We start from the raw sequence: 20391 nt of genomic DNA, 5'->3' as shown, positions 1-20391 counted from the left end.
GAAAATAACAGCCAAGAAACTTGTAGGGCAGTGACTTCATTTTCCAGATCAGCAACACCAGGGAGCTTGTCAGAAACACAAAATTTCGGGATCCTAGATCTACTGAATCGGAAAATTTGCTGCCCCCTCCACCTTTATTTTTCATGTTTTTAAAAATTTATTTTAGAGAGGAGAGAAACATCGATTGACTGTCCCCATGCATCCTGACTGGGGATTGAACCCACAACCTAGGTATATGCCCTGACTGGGAATCCATGGGATGGTAATCAACTAAGCCAGGGCTCCAATCTGTCTTTTAACAGGCCCTTCAGACATTCTGGTGAACACTGAAAGATTGAAAACCACTCTTCTCTCTTCCCAAAATGTAATATTCCCCTAATTTCTAGTTCTAAGAGTAGCAGATTTAGCCCGGCCAGCGTGGTTAAGTGGGTTAAGGAGTTCATAGGTCACGGTTCACTTCCCGGTTGGTCAGGGCACATGCCTGGGCTGTGGGCTCGTTCCCCAGTAGGGGGGAATGTAGGCGGCAGCCAATCAAGGTCTCTGTCATCGATGTTTCTCTCTAAAATCAATAAAAATATATATTTTAAAAAAAGAATAGCAGATTTAAGTAACTTCTTACTCAAAGTTAATTTTATCACTCTGTGTTCTAGTCTCCAAAACCTCCTGTGTTCCCAGGAATCTTATTCCATCACCTAGCCAGGGGTGGGCAAACTTTTTGACTCGAGGGCCACAATGGGTTCTTAAACTGGACCGGAGGGCCGGAACAAAAGCATGGATGGAGTGTTTGTGTGAACTAATATAAATTCAAAGTAAAGGAGCGGAGGGGAGAGCAAGAGAACTGGATAGAACAGCCGGATCCGGCCCGCAGGCCGTAGTTTGCCCAAGGCTAATAGGCCCTCGATTTCACACCTCCCCTCAATGAGTAAGCTGGGTCTGAGATCTCCCTGTCCACTAGCAGGTCATTTTCTCCAGCTCCGCAGTCACTCTTTGCGAAGAGCAGTCTACACTTTCCCTTCTCCCCTGGAATTGTTTTCAAAACAATGCTCATGGATTTCTCCTGCAGCCACTCCTGCTCCTCCTCCGGTCCTCTGAACTCCTTCCCCCAGCACTCCACAGCTGGCAGCCCACCAAAGGCTGTCTGGGCCGCACGGCCTTCTCCAAGGATGCCGGTCCTAGGCTCTCCTGTGCAGAGGGCGTCACGTCAGCATTCTCACATCAACTGTGACTTGAAGGTAGAACTTACTAGCTCCACTCAGGTCTGAAAAACAGACTCCACGAAGGTTTGTATTCATGCACCTAAAACAGCTGGTAATTGGCTGGGTTTTGTTTTTAAGGAGTCCAAACACACCAGGGGTTAAATAAGCTGCTTCTCTCTCCACTGTTTATTATTAATGTACAAAATATACAAAACCAAAAGAAAAAATACTCATCCTCAAATCCATCGTGCCTCTAACCCAAGACCTTGCACAAAACCCAATCAATCCACTGTTTTCATAGAAAACAACTGATACAAGACGGGTGAAAGAAAGAGGGCTGCGTAAGGGCCAGTGTTGTTGAATGCACCCAGGATGGTGCCCAATGGGGACTCAGAGGTGGCCTCACTCCAAGGTTCCAGGTGGGGACAGGAAGCGTGCTAACTCCCAAGGCGGTGCATGTAGTGTGACTGTCAGGCCTGGCGTGCTGGGCTTCAGTTCATGCACAGCTGGTCTCCCTGAAGTGCCTGCTTCCAGCATGAGCTGTGTGCAGGGTAGACCGCCACCAGCCGGCCGCGATGCAGCCGCAGCGTTCACAGAAGGCTGCTTAGTCTGACCTCGTTGAGAAGGGCTCAGGATGTGTCCAGCCAGTGTGCAGTGGGAGCCCTCTCACTGTAGTGGGATATCTGATAACCCCTTTTACCATCTCCCCACCCCAAGGAATGGTGGTCTTGGCTGGGATGGTTTGGGAGGGCAGCTGATCCCACATCAGAGCTCCGTGCACGGGGAGGACTGGCACAGGTTAGGTGCCCTCGGGCATCAGCGGTAACACTGGAAAGGAGCTTGGGTTCCAGGGCAAGTCTCCTCAGAAAGTGAAGCCAGCTGAGTTTCCGAGCCTCCTCTTCGCAGGGAGGGCAGAGCGGGTCTAGTCCTCCTGCCTGGAGGAGCGTGTACATGGGGCGCACCAGTGATCAGAAACCCCAGGACAGAGCAGTGGGGACTGAGGAGGCTGGCTCCTCCTCAGCTGGGGAAGGGACAAACGGGCCTCACAGAAGCCATAACAGTGTGGGGGGCAGGCGGGGTCCTTAGGGCAGGGGGGGCCCGTTGACCCCCGGGTGGTAGAAGGCACAGCTGTCCTCATAGCGGCAGTTGCCCTTCATCATAAAGTGTCGGCAAACGGGGCGGTTGGACATGTCTGAAAAAGAGGGTGGATGGTTAGGGAGGAGATGCTAGGTCACCACCACCCTCACCACCTCCACGGCCATGAAGCCGGAGAACTGTCTTTCAGAGAGAGCCTGGGGTGTGGGGGAAGGGCTAAGGTAGGAACCGCCACACATGCTGGGACAGGCAGCTTCAGGTTCAGCCTAGCACCCCCATGTAGAGACACTCCCAGTCTGGGGGTGGGGTACAATAAATGCCATATTAGGGGCAGGGATCGTCCTCACCTCCTCCATGGCTGTGGCCTCCATCGTGCCCTCGGTGGCCCCCTCCTCCGTGGCCAGGGCCATTATGGCCACGGTGCTCATGAGGAGGTGGTCCTCGATGATCATGGCCTCGGTGACCAGGGACATCATGAGGCCGGTGGCCATGGGGTCCCCCATGTCCAGGCCCTTCATGGGGGCGATGTCCACCATTTCCACCCATGCTCCCACCAGGACCTTCATGAGGACGATGGCCACTGCCACTGCCCATGCCCCCACCAGGGCCTTCGTGGGGACGGTGTCCTCCACCCATGCCCCCACCAGGGCCCCCTCGTCCGTTTGGGGGTCCTCCTCCAGAGCGACCTCCTCTGGCCCCTCGAAATGGAGGAGGAGGGGGAGGAGGTTCATTGCCCCCTCGACCACCACGACCTCTATGGTATGGTCCAGGTCCAGGTCCAGGCCCAGGCCCGCCCCGCATCGGGCCACCCCGCATGGGGTCAGCAGGGCCATCCCAGAAGGGATCACCACCCCGGGGAGGGGGGGGTGGACCCAGGAGACGTGGACCCACTGGCCCCCCAGGGCCTCCATGGGGACCTGTTAGGAAAAAAAGGGAGACAATGTTACACTCAAGAGTCGGCTCTCTCTCACCCTAAACCACCTCCCCACTTCCTTTTGGTCAATCCTACACTATTACCAGACCACAGGTTAGCAGATAAGCCCATTATTCCAACACCCCAGTCACTGCCTACCTGGCATAGGTCCCCCAGGGCCAGGGGGGAAGTGCTGCATTCCCTTGGGGACCCCAGGGCCTCCTTGTGGGAAACCATTGGCCATTGGGCCGGGGCCTAAGAGTCCATGTGGTACTGTTAATGAAAAAAAGAGTCAAATAGTCAGCAAGAGGCTTCTAGAAGAGTGATATCCTTCTCGCTTAAGTGTGCCCCACGGGTCCTTGAAGACCCAGCTGGCAGAGTTTAATCTCCATCCCACCCCCATGTCTGGCCACTGTCTGGCAATACCCCTGCTTCCCCAACCGCATGCAGCCCAGCCCTGGCTGGCCTTGACCTTACCCAGCATCTGCTTGATCTTTTCTGAGTAGTCTGGTTGCTTCAGCAGTTCCTCTGAGGGGTGACTATTTGGGCTACCCTAGAGAGCAACAGTCCTCATCAGCAGAGAAAGGGAGAGCCCAGAGGAGGGATGCAGGAAGAGGAGGGGGACTGGGGTAAGGGGAGGGGCGGGGCCGACAAAGCAGAACCGAGGACGAGGCTCATACCATGATGGAGGTGAGGATCTCCTGGACATTGATGCCTCCTCCTCCAGGACCCTGGGGGCTCTTTCCAGCACCCATGCTTCCCATAAGATTGGCCAGAACAGGAGGCAACTTGGAGCCACCTGCCCCATCAGGTGAGCCACCGGCCTCCCCAGGCTCCAGGGTCTCAACATATGGAGTCTCATCCATGGAACATTCCTGAAAGCAGAGCAGAGCAGTGAGGACAACCACAGAATGAAGGGGAGTCACGCACGAGAGCTGCATTAGCATCCATGACAGCCCTGAGCCCTGTCGTCACCTCACACTCACCTCGTCCAAGGGGATGAGCTTGGGGGGGACAGGCTCGTAGGGTTCAGGGTCTGGCTCGTGAGGGCTGGCACAAATGCGGAGGGGGGAGGGCAAAAAAAGAACGCTGGTCAAATTATTGATCCAGTCCCTCGAATGTCTTCCTAACCTCCACCCTCTACGTAATCAACCCAGGGCAGGCACCCCATTCTGCTCACCTTTCCTTGTTCAGGAAGAGCTCCTGAAGGATTCCTTTCTCCCGCTCAGCCTGGATGTACCGTTCCTGGCTGTTGCTTCCAGGGGCGACAAGAGGTGAGGGCAGAACCAGGGGCCGGGGGCACACCCACGGCACCTTCTCCTCCATGTTGTCATGGCTCAGACGCCGGGCTGTCTCAAATGCATGTCTGTCTGACAGTATCTCTCGCTTAGCAGCCTCGCCAAAGTCCTTGATCTTATTCACATTTACTGTTGGCAAGGAGGAAAAAGCAAGAGGACAAGTAAGCACAACCAGCTCGTTTTAAACGCTCTGTACCCGCCTATTAGATAGAAACCTCGACTTCTAACCTCGTTCAGTTTCATCCAGTTCAAAATAGAAGTATTCCCTCAGCTTGCCCTCCTCAGGCCACGTCACCGTCTTCCTCTTCCTGCCTTTCCGCGTCAGCTGGCTGGGATCGCCAGGACTCTCCACTGGTTTTGCATCCAGAGCTCCTGGCTCCAAAGAGGCTGTAAGCAGGAGAAGTTTCAGACGCAAGCCCTTCCCCTTGGGAAACCCCCAGCCTGGCCCAGCCTCTGGACTGACCTGCATCCAGGAGCTCTGGGACCTCCACAGGGGGCACTGGGGTCCCTGGACGGTCTGTGTCCATAGCCTCAGGAGGTGCTGGCTCTGGGGAAGAAGGTTTGGCTGTGCTTGGCTCTGTGCTTGTTTTCCCTTCAAATGGGCTTGGCTATTGTGAAAGGAAAAGAAGTTAATAAGCTGACAGAAAAACCAAGGTCAAGGCAAGGCAGTTAGTGCAGGGTCCGGGGCAGGATCCCTCAACAGTTCATATAAACGAGGATCCATGTCAAACACTGCCCACTGTCACCAGTCTGCATTGGAGACAAACTCCTCTTGCCCTCCTCAACTCCGAGCTGCTGGGCCCTTCTTTTTTTTTTTTTTTTTAATGTTTTTATTGATTTTAAAGAGAAACATCAATCAGCTGCCTCCTGCACACCCCCTACTGGGGACTGAACCCACAACAAAGGCATATTCCCTGACCAGGAATCAAACCAGCCACCACTGGGTGAATGGGACTACCAACTGAGCCACACTGGCCAGGGCTCTGGGCCCTTCCTTTGACTTTACCTTTACACACTGCCACACCTACCACCCAGGGCCCACACCTTGGCAGCTGTAGGCGACAACACTTTCTTCTTCTTCTTAATTTTGATGCCTGGGACAGGGGCTGAGTTGAGTGCATCCAGGAAGCCAAGGCCCTCCATAGCTACAAAAGGAAGAAGCATAAATGGAACCATCACACCTCCTTTATAATCCTATTCCTATAGAACCAGTCTGGGCAGAAAAATGGGTCAGTGCAGACCCTGCCTCAACCTGGGACACAGTAAGCTCAAGGTGGCCAGGGAGCATATGGACAGGAAATTCCTGATATTATTCTCCATTTTTTAAAATATATGTCTTTATTAGTCATTTCAGAGAGGAAGAGAAAGAGAGATAGAAACATCAATGATGAGAGAGAATCACTGATCAGCTGCATCCTGCATGCCCCAAACTGGGAATTGAACCGTGACCTCCTGTTTCATAGGTTGACGCTCAACCACTGAGCCATGCCAGCCAGGTTGTTATCTTCCTACTAGAGGCCCTGGTGGGGGGGAGGGGGGGTTTGTCCCTCAGCCCAGCCTGCACCCTCTCCAATCTTGGACCCTTTGAGGGATGTCCGACTACCCGTTTAGGCCCAATCCCACCTGGCTCCCAACTGCTTGCCTGCCTGTCTGATTGCCCCTAACAACTACCCTGCCAGCCTGATCAACGCCTAACTGCACCCCTGCTGGCCCAATTGCCTCCAACTGCCCCCCCCTGCAGGCCTGGTCACCCCCCACTGCCCTCCCCTGCTAGCCTGGTCACCCCTAACTTCCCTCCCTTGCCAGCCTGGTCGCCCCTAACTGGCCTCCCTTGCCAGCCTTGTTGCCCCGCAACTGCCCTCCCCTGCTGGCCATCTTGTGTCCACATGGGGGCGGCCATCTTGTGTGCTGGGGTGACGGTCAATTTGCATATTACATATTTCTTATATAGGATTAAAGGCAGGCAAGCCGTGGTTTTGGATATGAACTAGAGTTCAGGCACCAGACAAAGCCAGCCCTGAGGACATGACAGATCACCCTGTCAGCTGGGAGTGCCTCTAACCAGTCAGTGAAGAGCACACCTCCCACCTCATCTCTCAGGTCATTCCTAAGTAACCTTATGAAACAAGCTTCAGAGGTGCAAAAATTAAAGGACACAAAGAAATCAAAGGAAAATGGAGGAAAACATTAAAGAGAAGGAACCACCCCCCATACATTCCATGAAGAGTCTGCTCCCAAATTCAATACATTCTGACTCACGCTGTGGCGGGATGATCTTCACTTTGATCTCTTTGGTAGCATTGGGTGTTGTGTTGAGTGGCTTGTACTTCTTCTCTGCATGGGGTGCAGTGTCTCCTGGGGCAGCTGCTGAGCTGTTAGAAGAGGAACTGTCAAAAACACTGCCCTTCTTTCTTGTGCCCTCAGACCCAGCCCACTCAGAAGTTCAGCACAGAGTCCCTACCTCTGACGCTTGAGAGGAATGGGCTTAAGGTTGTATTTGTCAGAAACCATCACTGCACTGGCGTTCTTCTTCACAGGCACCAAAGATGGGGTCTCTAGCTCTAACCCTGGGGAAGAGACAGTGGGTGGGGTTGAATTCACACCCACCCTCTTGACTTTGTTGTTGTTAAAGATTTTTAATTGATTTTTAGAGAGAGAGGAAGGGAGAGGAAGAGAGAAACATCAACGTGAGAGCAAAACATTGATCATGTTCCCTACTGGGGATCCAGCCCACAACCTGGGCATGTGCCCTGACCGGGAATCAAACCAGTGACCTTTTGGTACACAGGACAATATCCAACCGAGCCACACTGGCCAGGGCCACCTTCTTGACTTTTCCCCTCGGTTCATCTAGCCTTGTATAATCCTGAGCTTTGCCCACTAGTCTTCCTCTTTTTGCATATCATAATCCAGCAATTCCACCATAAGGCCCTGGGTGTGCACATGCCCACAGACCCAGGGGCCTGCCAGCAGCCTCACCAGTGGAGCGGAACTTGGCGTGACTGGGTGCTGTGGTTCGAAGAGACTTAGGCTTCTCCTTCTTCTTCTCTGGGGCTTCCTCAGCCCGGGGCTCAGCCTTCACCTCAGTTAAAGGTCGCTCAGGGAGGGTGGCTCGACCCTTTCCCTCTTCTTTTCGCTTTTTCTTATCTTTCTCTGTTGTGGAAATACAAAGTAGAAAAAGATTTTATTGAGATAAAGAGAAAGACTGCTGGTAGTGGTGAAGCAGGCTGAAGACACTGGAGGCCACATCCCATGGGAGATAAATCAATACGGGGACAAAGGACCTGGGAGCTCACCAGCAGGCTGGGCACTGCTCTGGGAGCGGATGACAGCCATCCAGTCGCTGACGAGGACGGAGGCCAACTTCCGGAGCTCTGAGGGGACAGAAAGAGGAAATGCCTAAATAACTTAAAATGTTATCTGTCCAATAACAGAAAATAGAGATGTTTGAACATTTATTACAGAACACGTTATAAAAACTACATCACTGCTTCATATATACAGGGTGGGCAAAAGTAGGTTTACAGTTGTGACTCCTTGAAACAGTTTATTCTTTATTATTATTTACTTATTAGAGGCCTGGTGCACGAAATTCGTGCACGGGGTGGGGGGTGTGTGTGTGTGTGTGTCCCTCAGCCCAGCCTGCACCCTCTCCAATCTGGGACCCCTCGAGGGATATTTTTGACTGCCCGTTTACAGGAATCGGGTCATGGGGGTGTGGCCAGCCTGGGTGAGGAGCTGATGGCTGTTTGCAGGCTGGCCACACCCCTGGTGACCCAAGCTCGCAGCCCCTCCTTTTTTTTCTTTTTCTTTTTTTTTTCAGCGCCTTCTTGAGTGGAGGCCAGGGCCAGCTGGAAGCAGGTATCTGGGATTTATTTATCTTCTATAATTGAAACTTTGTAGCCTTGAGTGGAGGCCAGGGCCGGCCTGGGCGGGCAGGAAGCTTGGCTTCCTCCATCACTGGGGGCAACCCAAGCCTCCTGCTGGCTCCAGCTCTGTGGCTGCCGCCATCTTTGTTGGGTTAATTTGCATACTCACTCCTGATTGGCTGGTGGGTGTAGCGAAGTGATAGTCAATTTGCATCTTTCTCTTTTATTAGTGTAGATTATTGCATTATTTATAAACCTACTTTTACCCACCCCTATATATCTCCTGTAATTGTTACAACCTGAAAAACTTTTTTTAAAGAATGGTGTATTGCCTGACTGGTGTGGCTCAGTGCAGGTCACATGACTGCGTTGCAGGCTCAATCTCCAAGAAGGGGGTGTGCAGGAGGAAGCCAACCAATGATTCTCATTATTGATGTTTCTATCTCTCTCCCCCTTAATACATTGTTACTCTTTTTTTTTTTTTAAATTCCAGTTCACTAAAGAGTTTTTTTTTTTAAATAAATCTTTATTCAGATTATTACAATTGTTTCTCCTTTTTCCCCCCATAGCTCCCCTCCACCCCATTCCCACCCCACCTTCTGCCCTTACCTCCCCCACACTGTCCTCATCCATAGGTGTATGATTTTTGTCCAGTCTCTTCATGAACTCCCCACACCCCTTTCCCCCTGAGAACTGTCTATTGCTTTTTTACAGAGAGGAAGGGATAGGGATAGAGAGTTAGGAACATCGATGAGAGAGAAACATTGATCAGCTGCCTCCTGCACACCTCCTACTGGGGATGTGCCCACAACCAAGGTACATGCCCTTGACCAAAACCGAACCTGGGACCCCTCAGTCCGCAAGCCGACGCTCCATCCACTGAGCCAAACTGGTTAGGGCCATTGTTACTTTTTAAAATATTATTGATTACAGAGAGGAAGGGAGAAGAGAGAAATACTGATGTGAGATCATAACATCGACTCACATCACATAGAAGCATAGAGATTAGTCACAAAATTAGAAAGTGGCAGAATGAACCAAATATCTATGCTCTTCCCTTTCTGTTAAAAGAGAAAGTAGCCCTAGCAGTTCGACACAGTGGATAAAGGGTTGGCCCTTGGACTGAAGGGTTGCAGGTTCGATTCCAGTCAAGGGCACATACCTCAGTTGCAGGCTCGATCCCCGGCCCTGGTTAGGGAGTGTGTAGGAGGCAACCAATTGATGTCTCTCTCTCACATCAATATTTCTCTGTCCTACCCCCCCTTCCACTCTCTCTCTAAAAAAAGAAATCAATGAAAAAAATATCCTCAAGTGAGGATTAATTAGAAAAAAACAGAAACTAAAATCAGGAGAAAGATAGCAGAGTTTAAGTATCTGAAGGGCTACTAGCTTCTAAAATGAACAGCATTATTCTGTGTTGTCCTAAAGGTGAACTTAATGCAAAGGAAGCTAACTTAGATTCATCTTACAAAAGACTTGCTAGGCAATCTTTTTAGAAAATCAATTAAGTATGTCAAGGATGAAAAAAGAGCTGAAAAACAGACCAATTTAGGGTTGCGGTTTATTTAAAGAAAAAAGAGGTCAGAGAATTTTAAAGAATAGAATTTGTTTGTTGCTCTTTTTGTACTCAGCAAATAACATCTCTTATCTATGGCATCTCTCTTCCTGACAACATTTCCACTTTCAGACTCATATAATAATGAGATTGTCATATTAACATTAAAACCTAACTTTTCAAAATAGTCACAAACTGGCAATTTCTGTACCTAAGGCAAGATGAATCCCAATGTATCCCCAATGCAGGAAAACCCTAAAACCTTTTCAGAGCAATTGATAGTATGGTCCAGTGAGACTTCACTATAGTCGATAAGTACAAATTTCTGCATCCAAAGGAAGTATAAGAATAATAATTAAATCTATATTCAAAGAAGGCAGAAAAATTGAGCCAGCCAGAAAACAGGGACAATATATCTGACAGAGAAGGAACAACAGATGTGCAATGACCTAATGGGCTTTCTGGGATATATATTATGCTATAAATTATTATTACAGACTAGAGGCCTGGTGCACGAAATTTGTGCACTCGGGGGGATTGGCGGGGGGGGGGTGGGGGGGAATCCTCAGCCCAGCCTGCACCCTCTCACAGTCCGGGATCCCTCAGGGGATGTCTGACTGCTGGCTTAGGTCCTAAGCCGGCAGTCGGACATCCTTAACACTGCCATGGAGGTAGGAGAGGCTCCCACCACTGTCACTGCGCTCACCAGCCAGAAGCCCGGCTCAGGGCTTCTGGCTGAGCGGTGCTCCCCCTGTGGGAGTGCACTGATCACCAGAGGGCAGCTCCTGCATTGAGCGTCTGCTCCCAGATGGTCAGTGTGCATCACAGTGACCGGTTGTTCTGCCGTTCGGTCAATTTGCATATTAGCCTTTTATTATATAGGATACTCTGAGATGTCACAAAGATATTGAAGTGCTTTGTATCTAAAAGGACCTAAAAACTGGAAATTAATACAACTAAAAGAACTGAAATGTAGGGGCCCTGGCCAGTCTGGGTCAGTTGGTTGAGCGTCAAAAGGTCACCAGCTCGATTATGAGTCAGAGTACATGCCTGTGCTATGGGCTAGATCCCTAGTAGGGCGTGTGCAATAGGCAACTGATCAATATTTATCACTCTCTCCCTTCTTCTCTCACTCTAGTTAATAAAAACATTTTTTTATTTTTTTAAAATATATTTTTATTGATATTTTTTACAGAGAGGAAGGGAGAGGGATAGAGAGCTAGAAACATCGATGAGAGAGAAACATTGATCAGCTGCCTCCTGCAAACCTCCCACTGGGGATGTGTCCGCAACTAAGGTACATGCCCTTGACCGGAATTGAACCCGGGACCCTTCAGTCCGCAGGCCGACGCTCTATCCACTGAGCCAAACCGGTTTCGGCAAAACTTATTTTTAAAAGAAGAGAGCCCCGCCGGCATGGCTCCATGGTTGACCATTGACCTATGAACCAGGAGGTCATGGTTCAATTTCTGTCAGGGCAATCTCTACCCAGCCCCTGCCCCACTCCCAGCCTTCAACACGCTATTGTCTGTATCCCTGACCTGCCTGAAGTGTACATATCCTCCTATATAATAAAAGGCTAATATGCAATTTGCCCCCTCAACCGGGAGTTCGACCAGGGAGCGGGGCCAGCCAGCCAACTGCCCCGCGGCCCCTCCCCCTGGCCGGCCCTGCCCCCGCCCCTGATTGCCCCCCACCCTGAACTATCTGGCCAGGTTGCACCAAGAGTTCTTAAGAATCAGCTTCTAGCCCTGGCCGGGTAGCTCAATTGGTTAGAGCATCATCCTGGTACACCAAGGTTGCTGGTTCTATCCCTAGTGAGGGCATTTTTTTTTTTTTAATCTTTATTTTATTTTAGAGACAGAGAAAAATATTGTTCACAGACAAGAAGCATCCAATGAATGCATAAATAAGTGGAACAACAGAACAATATTTTTCTCTGTCTCTAAAATAAAATAAAGATTTTAAAAAAAATCAGCTCTGGTTAAAGCATGGTACCTTATCTTACCCTCAATAGTAGAGAAATGAACAAATCCCATTCAAAATTGAGACCAGGAGACAGGGGACAGGGACAGGTTAGAGGAACTAAATTTTCAAAAGAAAGAGAAAAGCAACAGGAAGTACAAAGAGTGAGGAAGGAAGGTACAGTCCAAGGATGGGGACAGACACGTAGGGAATTAAGTGTAAGTAATGGAGGAAGGCCCAGACAGAGGAAGGACTGGCTCCTACCTTCATCCTCACTTGATTTGCTCAGTTGCTTCACCAGTTTGGCTGTGTTGTTCTATGGGAGACAGGGGACAGAAGAAAGATAAATGCCAGGACAGTAAGGCCACTCAGAGCTAACAAGCCCCAAACTCACTCACAGTCTCCTCACAGTCCCTTATCAGGGACTATGTGGAGATAGTCTAATTTAAAAACCTTTGTGGGCATAGTTTTATCTAATCCTTAAAATAATCCAGTTAGGTAGATACAATTATTCCCATTTTATAGATGAAAAAGACTGAGGCTCAGAAATATGGAGTGCCCCAAGGACACACACCTATTGAAGGAGATAAATTTGAACCAAGTCTTCTGATTCCAATTTCCTACTTTTCCTACCATTTCACCTCACAGGCCCAAGGATCACAGCCTCCTCAGAGTCAGTGTAAGTTTCTCATCTGTCAGGCTCAACCAAAGAAGAGGCACTGAGGTAGGAAAGACGGAAGGTACCTGCTTGAGATGGTCCACAGTGAGTGGTAGGTGCTGTAAGGTCAACAGAATTTGCTGCAACAGGGGAATGTTGTTGGTTGTCTTTGAATATGTCAACCAATTGTTAAGAAGCTTGTAGCCACCAACATCAATAAACCTGTAGGCAGGTAGGAGGAGAATCTGATGCCCTTCCTGGATTTTGGAAGGACCACATCCCACACTCCTCGTTCCCCACCAACCCAGGAACCCCATCGCAGTCACCCAGATCCCCACTTACTTGACCAATATTTCTGATGACTGGGTCTGCAGGAGAATGTTCAAGTAAGTGCACCGACTCACCATCTTCCGTGCCTCCTTCATCAGGCTGTAGGAGAGGGGCAGGTTAGGAACCGAGCAGCCACAGAGTGCCTCTTCTTCCCACAGCAGAGCCTCTAGCCTGTGAGAGCACTTGCACATCCCTGATCACTTGGGACTTTGCTACAGTGGGAAAGTCACATGGCTTCTAGGAGGATGGGATGGATCCACAGTGAAATGAAAACCCACGGGAGGATGGAAGAGAACTTGGAAGACACTGAATCTCTGATCTGGCGGGGGGGCAAGGGATGACCATTGCTGCTCCCCTAACACACAGGCCACGTATGATTATGCTCGCAAGTAAAGCATCCCAACCCTCAACAACCAGCCTTTAGTGGCCTGTTCAGGATGGGCTTAGCCATTTGCTCCCCCTGGGAAACTTAAGGATTCCTGAAGGAAATGACAGTTCAGAGATGTGAAACATGACCAACCCAAAACAGAACCAAGAATTCCATCACCTGGCTCCCTGTTTCCTTCCTTCCAAAGGGTGACTCCCTTGTGACTGTGGATATCCAAATATCTAATTCCATTATAGCCAGGAACCAAGGGATCACCTTTTCCTATCACTTATTCTAAAATTACTGGATTTCAATCCTATCCCACTGACTTTCCCTTTCCTCTCCAGAACACCTAGCCTGTCTGCCTTAATTACAACACACAATATTCTCCACCCGCAACAAATGGAAAAAGGATAGACTCACCTGAAGATCTTGGAAATCCCGTCCACACTCTTGACTTCCCCATCTCGGTTAAGGAAGCTGTCCAGGCCCTTGAGAAGCTCTTTGGGGTCTATGGGACCCGAACCCATGATCCAAGTTTCTAAGATGAGAGGACAAAACAAACCAACAGAATAAACGGGGGGCAAGGACAGTACCAGTGTGCCCTCTAATAAATTCCATTTATACATTTGACAAAACATAGTGACTAATTATCCAATTTATGTTCAACTACACTCACCCTTTTCAAGATAAGAAAAATAAACAGAGACCATTGCCAGCACTGAGCAAACAGCCCTGGCAAGTTAAGCATGGCTACTGACTAAAGGGAAGACAATTCAGTCGCAGGAGTGGGGCAGCACACCCTTCTCTCCCCTCCCAGGTACAGCCTTCCTAGGACAGCTGAACTCCATTAGATAGTATCGAGTTAACATTCACATTCTTCTAACAAAATGCTCAATTCTCAGAGGTATTTTTTGCTTATTAAGTCCTGGCTCTCCTTCATTGCTGGTAAATCTGGTTTGAAAACAAAACAAAACTGTGACTTGGTAATAACTGGGCCAATCTTGGGTGTCGGGCTAAATGTATGCTAAGAGTAGTCGATTCTTTTTTATCTTAGCCCACAAGTGGCAGAATATGTGCTGCTTGCACCAGTCGACTATCTCGGCTAAAGTGATAGGTGACAGAGGAGAAACAAAGCTTGAAAACAGAACCTTTCCTCAGGGGAGGTGTGGGTAGCTCCCAGAAATGGAGACAAATGGATGCAAAGGAAATCAAGCAGGTCCTCCTAAGCCTTAAATAGAATGTCACTCGTTAACCAAACACTGCACAAGTTTTTATTGGTTCCAAGAGCAAGGTTTGTGGTTTCAAACACAAAGATGCAAATCTGACCCCCTATTCCCAACCACTTCAAAATCATATCATTATTCAAGATCTCTAAGAAAGGCCTGAAATTAAAAACAATGGAGCCAAAAAGAATAAAGGTAGAAGCTGGGAAAATGCCATTACATTTTAAGTAGCTAGTTTAGACCAGGATAAAAAAGGAGTTAAAGTTAAACTGCTGATATGGGACAGAGAATTGTGAAGCAATTTCTAGGCTAGAAACCAAGTTCCAGAGAGGAAGTTGAGACTCAATATGGTTCTGATTGGTATTTTTATCCACAAAGCCTCAAAACACCTCTGAGAACAAAAAAAGAAAGCCACCTCAGTAATATCTGCATTTGGGAAATCAAGTTAACACGCGGGTAGGAAGACGGCAAGGAGAAACCCATCTCATGCGCAGTGCTTCTAGTGCAGTTAACAGACAAGATCCCAGCATAAGTGTGGGAAAATCAAGGTTTTACAAAGCTAACTATATTTTGTGCAGAAAGATAAGTTTTCTTATAATGTAATTCGCAGACTTATAATTAGTTCGCAGACAAAAAACAAACACAACAATCTTAACCTTTAAGTCCTTCCAACAAAAAGGCCAGTAAATTTTGAAATGCATAGGTCCTAATAACCTAGGTAAGAAAAGGCAGTTAAGGTAAAGGCCTTCCTCGTTTGCTAGAAAGAGTATTGTGATTGTTTTTAAAAGGACTTGTATAGAATTTTTGAAATGCATAGGTCCTAACAACCTAGGTAAGAAAAGGCTGAAGAGAGGAGGGAGGTAAATGCTGAGGGGAGCAAATCTGGGTTAATTGTGCTGTGACTGCCACCCTGCCCTCTACAAGGACAGTAGAACCTGAAGTCAGAAGAAAAAAAACATTGAAGTAGCTTACCAGGTAAGATTAGAAGTGCGCAGGCCAAATCCACTGAACTATGGTGATTCTTATAGAGACAAACACAGGGATAAAGGAATTTTTCCCATGTAGTAATATACTATAAGATATATGCTCTATAAAGATATAGAGATAAAATAAAGGGAAATATAAAACAGATTTCCCATCTATTGGAGACTGAAAAAGCAATGAACAAACCTAAATAACTTATTACCAGCAACCAAGATAAATACAATTTGACAAAAAACCTTCAATTAAACTAACATCACTTCAAACCAATCCTCCCTGAATACAGCTGACCCCACTTGAGTCAAACCCAGAGTTGAATATACCTCACCATTGTTCAATTGATTCCAGAATAGAATTCCCTTTTACATATTCAACTATCAGTTAAGCCAATAGGCCTGCTACCCTACTTCCTTCAAGAACTATAAAAAAATCATCACCTGAGCTAAAATGATCCTTCACGTAAGAGGGCGGGAGACGAAAGAGATCAATTAGTACAGCACTAAATTCTGTCTAGTGCCTTCTGTTGGGAATGGGACCCAGGAATTTTCCCATTACCATTCATAAAAAGCAGTAATAGTCAAGAGAAGCTAGGAGATAAAGCAGAGGACATGTTAAGTATTCACTTTTCCATTGTTTTCCTCTATTATATTTTGGAAATACAATAAACTAAATTTTCTATCACAAGCACCAATTTTCTGATTAAAAGGTGAGATTTCTCATAACTTTCCTACAGGAAGATTAGCTTTCACTCATTTAATATTAAAGATCCTAAGTGTCTGACAACCCAATTTCCCTCTTTTGAAGTCAGTACAATTTGAAAGAAGTCCAAGGTATTCAAGTGGAAAGGAATAAAGAGCCTACATTCTTGGCACAGGCCTCCAGCAGAAAAGGCAATGAGCTGGTCAGGGGAGAAGCCGTGACCAAGTGCCATAACATTACCTAGTCATATGGAGACTGCAATGGAAGCTTGAGTAAGATTTCTGGAACCAGAAATCATCCAGCGCAGGATATACTTTAATTTCCTTGAAGGCAGTACAAAAAAGTGTGTGTGGGGGGGGCAAGCCCTGGCCCATCTCCACCAGGTCCTCTGTGGGGCTTTCCTCATGGAGGATGCTGCAGGCAGAGACCGCCACACTGATACAAGCACTGGGGAGATTTCTACTGTCTTACCAGAGATACAGTTTAAAAGTCCAGAAGTGACACCAACTCCTGCCTCCAAAATGAAGTATACTTGCGGGTTATTACATTACATGGGGTGAAAAGTATTTAGCTTGGCTAAAGTTATGCCATTCCCATCACCAATAAAACAGAACTTGATTGGTTCAGGACAAAAATTCTATACAAGTCCTTTTAAAAACAATCACAATACTCTTTCTAGCAAAGGAGGAAGGCCTTTACCTTAACTTAGAGGCTTGAGCATTTCTGGAAATGAAAATACTTTGTACTTAATCCCTTACATTCCCCTTCCTTTCTTTGGTGTTTGAGGCATTACAGCATGACTCAATAGTGGACTGAATTACGTCTCTGGCGATTCCCAAGGCTGTACCTTTTTCCTAAGTAGTAAGCCCCTGTCCCTCATTCATTTTGAAAACCTGGTACATGAGCTGACCAAAAGCTTATTCATAAAACCACCACCCCTACCCCATCCCCACAGGAAAGGATTCCAGAATAGAACTCTGGCCACAATCTACAAGGATCGGGTGCTCTGGAAGGATTTGGCTCCCTAGAAGGCTTTGTTTCCCATCTCCCATGTTAATGAAGATTTTATTAATCTCCTGCTCACTAGAGATCAGGAACCCCAGTGGGCAAATGTTCAGCTCCCAAGGAAGATATGCTGCAGAGGCATATGGTAAACTGCTTAAAAGATAAAAAACAAAACAAAACTTGTGGTCAATAGACATGTCCCTCCCATCCAATCCAGAAGTTTAATAATTTGAGAATTCACACCCAGTAGAAAATTAGCCCTGAAGTTTCTCACCCAAGTCACATGGCAGTTGTACAAAATCACTTTCCAGTTCTGCCTAGAACCATGATTCAATGTAGGACTTTAGAAATTCAAAAAAGATGGCTTTTGGGATAAAAGAAACGAGGCTGTGAAATGTAATACCAGAAAGGTTTTGCTTACCAGAAACCGTAGCTTGACTCCCCCTGCCTTGAGTTTACAACTGCCGCCTCCTTTCCTAAGATTCACTTCTTATCCCAGTACCAATGTACAGGAGCTAAGCAACTGGAGAACCTGATACAGCACTGAACAGCCCCAAACGGAGTGGGAATAAGAGAAGAAATTCCTAAAATACCCACTCTCCCCCAGATTCTCATTATACAAAGCAACCCATCGCAGGAGGCCCAAGGACGGGTTGCTGAGCAGAAATGACATGTCATTAGGCCCCATTTGTCTCGTTACTTTCACAAGCCCTTGTCTGCCTCCAGTATCCCCCCCCTCACAAACACACACACTCCCCCAAAGGCTTCCAGTCTTCTAAATTTTTCCACCCCTGGCAACTTAGGTGGGGAATACTTCCAAGCAGTTGTGATGAGTAAAAGGTGAAAAGCATCAAGCTGTCATCGTTAAACTAGAGCTGCCCAAGAAAATGAACAGCTTGAAGACCTAATTTCTGTGAGCTTTTTTCCCTTTTCAAATAAAGGCTTTAAAATATTCTAAAGGTCTTTTCCTGGCTACGTGCACTGGGAGTCCAGAAGGCATGTGCTCAGGGGTGGGGTTTCAAGAGGGTGCAGAGGAAGCAAGCCGATTACATCACCTTTCAAGGATGCTCCTCCCCCTGACCAAGTTTCTAGGGCGGCCCTAGGCTCTGGATTGCAAACGGGGAGAAAAACAAAGAGGCAGGGACGCCATCTTGTAGTGGAGAAAATTTAAAAGGCTACTCCAGCTCTGCCGGTAGTTACATTATTAAAAAAACACTTTCTGGGGAGGGGGGGGGTTAAAAAAATAACAATAATTCTATCCCAGTCCCCAATCCTTAAGTCTCTGACCTATTTTGAGTAAGAGCGTTGTGAAAGTAAAAGCAATTAAAATATTAACAATTTTATGCGGGAAGAATTGAACTTGCAATTGAGGTTCAACCTACCATCGACCACCCCCATCCTCCAAACAAAAGGAAGCGAGGGAACTTGGACACCCCTCTCAACAAATAGGGTTGAAATAGGACAAAAATGGGAGACAACCTGCAACTCTGCTTGGAAGACAAAAGGACAAGTCGCCATATTGAAGCAGGGAAGGAAAAAAAAATCCTTTAACGACACAAATCTTCTAAAATGCTAGCATTCAAGTGCACTAAATGGCTTTAAAAGTTATACTCCTGAATTACATTTCCCAACCTTTCCACCCTCTATTCCCACCAAAAAGTATCAAGTTAAAATGTTAACCTTTTGCTTTTAAATAACTTATGCAATCTCCAACAATTACAAGACATTTACTTTTAACTATCTTGTATGTACTGGCACTAAGATTATATTTTGTCCTGAATTAAGTGTCTTGCAATCTTTATTTCTAGATTGCCACCTATTTTAACCACAAATATACCCCAAGCATATTACATTAAATTGAGAGGATTTAACAATCTTAAGTCATAGCCAGCTGATATTTCTGTGCCCATCTCCTTACCCTGCAATCTTTATGTACAGATTGCTTATTAATCTGGCAAATTGAAAGGCGCCCTGTTTGTCTCACACACAAAGTGGTGGGTCTCCGGAGCCACAAGACCCACCATCTTTTGTATGTGAGCTCATTAACCCTTTTGAAGACTGCTGCTAAAGTGAGGAAGGTAACCATCCTCCTTATAAAAAGCAAATTTAGCGCTTTGGCAGTCTGGAAATTGGCTGGATTACGAAGGGTTAACCATCAAATCCTCACTTGCTGGCCTCCCTCCACGCTCCTTGCCTGCAGCAGGGCAGGGCAGAGCAGAGGTAGGTGGTAGAGAGAACAAGACTTAGAACCAAAGGCCCCTTTTAGTGGAAATTAAGTGACCGGCTCGGTCCTTCCTCCAGTTCGCTATTTTGTTCTATGGTCTCATTTCTTCCTCTCATTATTTTTGGTTTCACCAAGGGAAACGTTGATTTCTTGTTGCAAGGCTCGTTTTTCAAAATTCGACACTTACTATCCAATTTTTTTGCGACGTCAGCACCTCGGGCTCAGGGGGAAGGGGGTTAAAATTTTGGAGAAAAAAAATAAAACCACCAACCAGAACCCAAAACTCTATTTGGGGGGACTCATTGGATCAAAAAGTCTCTTAAAAAAAACAAAGGCCAACTCAGCATTCATCCCCCCCCCACCCAACTCCATTTAGGGAGGGGGGGTCGTAAAAAAGTTCTGAGTTGATTTAAAAAAAATAAATAAACGCTGGATAAGTGGACTTGGGTGGGTTTGGGAAGGGAGGGTGGTTGATTATTTTTGAAGTTATGTGGTGATGGTCCTTCGGCCACAGATTTCAAGTCCCAAGCAGCGTGGGCTGGTGGGGTGGGCAAAGATGGTGGGAAAGGGCAGAAGACACAAGTGGTTGGGCTGGTGGCTGCTGTTTTCCCTTTCCCCCCGCTCAGGATCCTTTCAAGGGCTTAGATGTTGATGCGGCTTGTTTCTTTTTTCCTGGTGGCCGGCCTGTCTTTCTCCGAGAAAATTCAAACCTGGGATAGAAAGAACACAAGGGGAGAAAGATGTCATCAGTACGGGTTGCTTTTTAAACACACCCCAGACGACCGCTTTTGCTGTCTCAAACAACTCCATGTTCAGTCCGGAAGTCTATATAAGCCGTGACTCTTAAATAAATCCATGCCAAATCCGTTTCCCAGGCCAACGCTCTCAGTAAAACTTTAACCCCCAACCGACAAGCCACAAGAACTTACCTCTAAACGAACCCCAGAATGGCGGCCGCCAGGGCGGGCGGAGCCTTTTATACCCGGACACCACCCAATGCGCCCAAATGT

General features: G+C 47.4%; 1 protein-coding gene across 2 annotated transcripts; it reads right to left on the bottom strand.

The window, feature by feature from the left end:
• Window positions 1-1364: 1364 nt before the first annotated feature.
• On the bottom strand, window positions 1365-20333 carry PPP1R10 (protein phosphatase 1 regulatory subunit 10). 2 transcript variants are annotated; one of them, XM_080664748.1, is made up of 21 exons: window positions 20311-20333; window positions 19569-20091; window positions 13670-13787; window positions 12892-12978; window positions 12636-12771; window positions 12156-12207; window positions 7799-7876; window positions 7482-7655; window positions 6964-7069; window positions 6762-6874; window positions 5547-5647; window positions 4966-5110; window positions 4731-4889; window positions 4385-4631; window positions 4191-4254; window positions 3885-4079; window positions 3682-3757; window positions 3364-3477; window positions 2942-3208; window positions 2639-2899; window positions 1365-2388 (listed from the first exon to the last, which is right to left on the bottom strand). In XM_080664748.1, exons 3-21 carry the CDS (start codon window positions 13774-13776, stop codon window positions 2279-2281), a joined length of 2592 nt encoding a protein of 863 aa, XP_080520874.1. In that variant the 5' UTR covers window positions 13777-13787; window positions 19569-20091; window positions 20311-20333; the 3' UTR covers window positions 1365-2278. The 2 variants fall into 2 exon arrangements, with proteins under 2 accessions (XP_080520874.1, XP_080520873.1); XM_080664747.1 differs by having other exon boundaries at window positions 2639-3208.
• Window positions 20334-20391: the final 58 nt, after the last annotated feature.

The sequence above is a fragment of the Plecotus auritus genome, assembly GCF_963455305.1.
Source record: "Plecotus auritus genome assembly, chromosome: 4".
In the NCBI taxonomy this organism is placed as follows: domain Eukaryota; kingdom Metazoa; phylum Chordata; class Mammalia; order Chiroptera; family Vespertilionidae; genus Plecotus; species Plecotus auritus.
Note: the sequence above shows the minus strand (reverse complement) of the source record. Positions and strands in the feature narration are given on the sequence as shown.

Bases quoted from the DNA above. Each gene is read 5' to 3' on its own strand.
- PPP1R10 (XM_080664747.1), bottom strand. From the start codon at position 13,776: ATGGGTTCGGGTCCCATAGACCCCAAAGAGCTTCTCAAGGGCCTGGAC. The intron at 7,877-12,155 runs GTAGGAGCCAGT...CTGTCCCCTCAG, and splicing joins CAAATCAAGTGAGGATGAAG to AGCTCCGGAAGTTGGCCTCC. The intron at 6,875-6,963 runs GTAGGGACTCTG...CTCTTCTAACAG, and splicing joins ATTCCTCTCAAGCGTCAGAG to CTCAGCAGCTGCCCCAGGAG.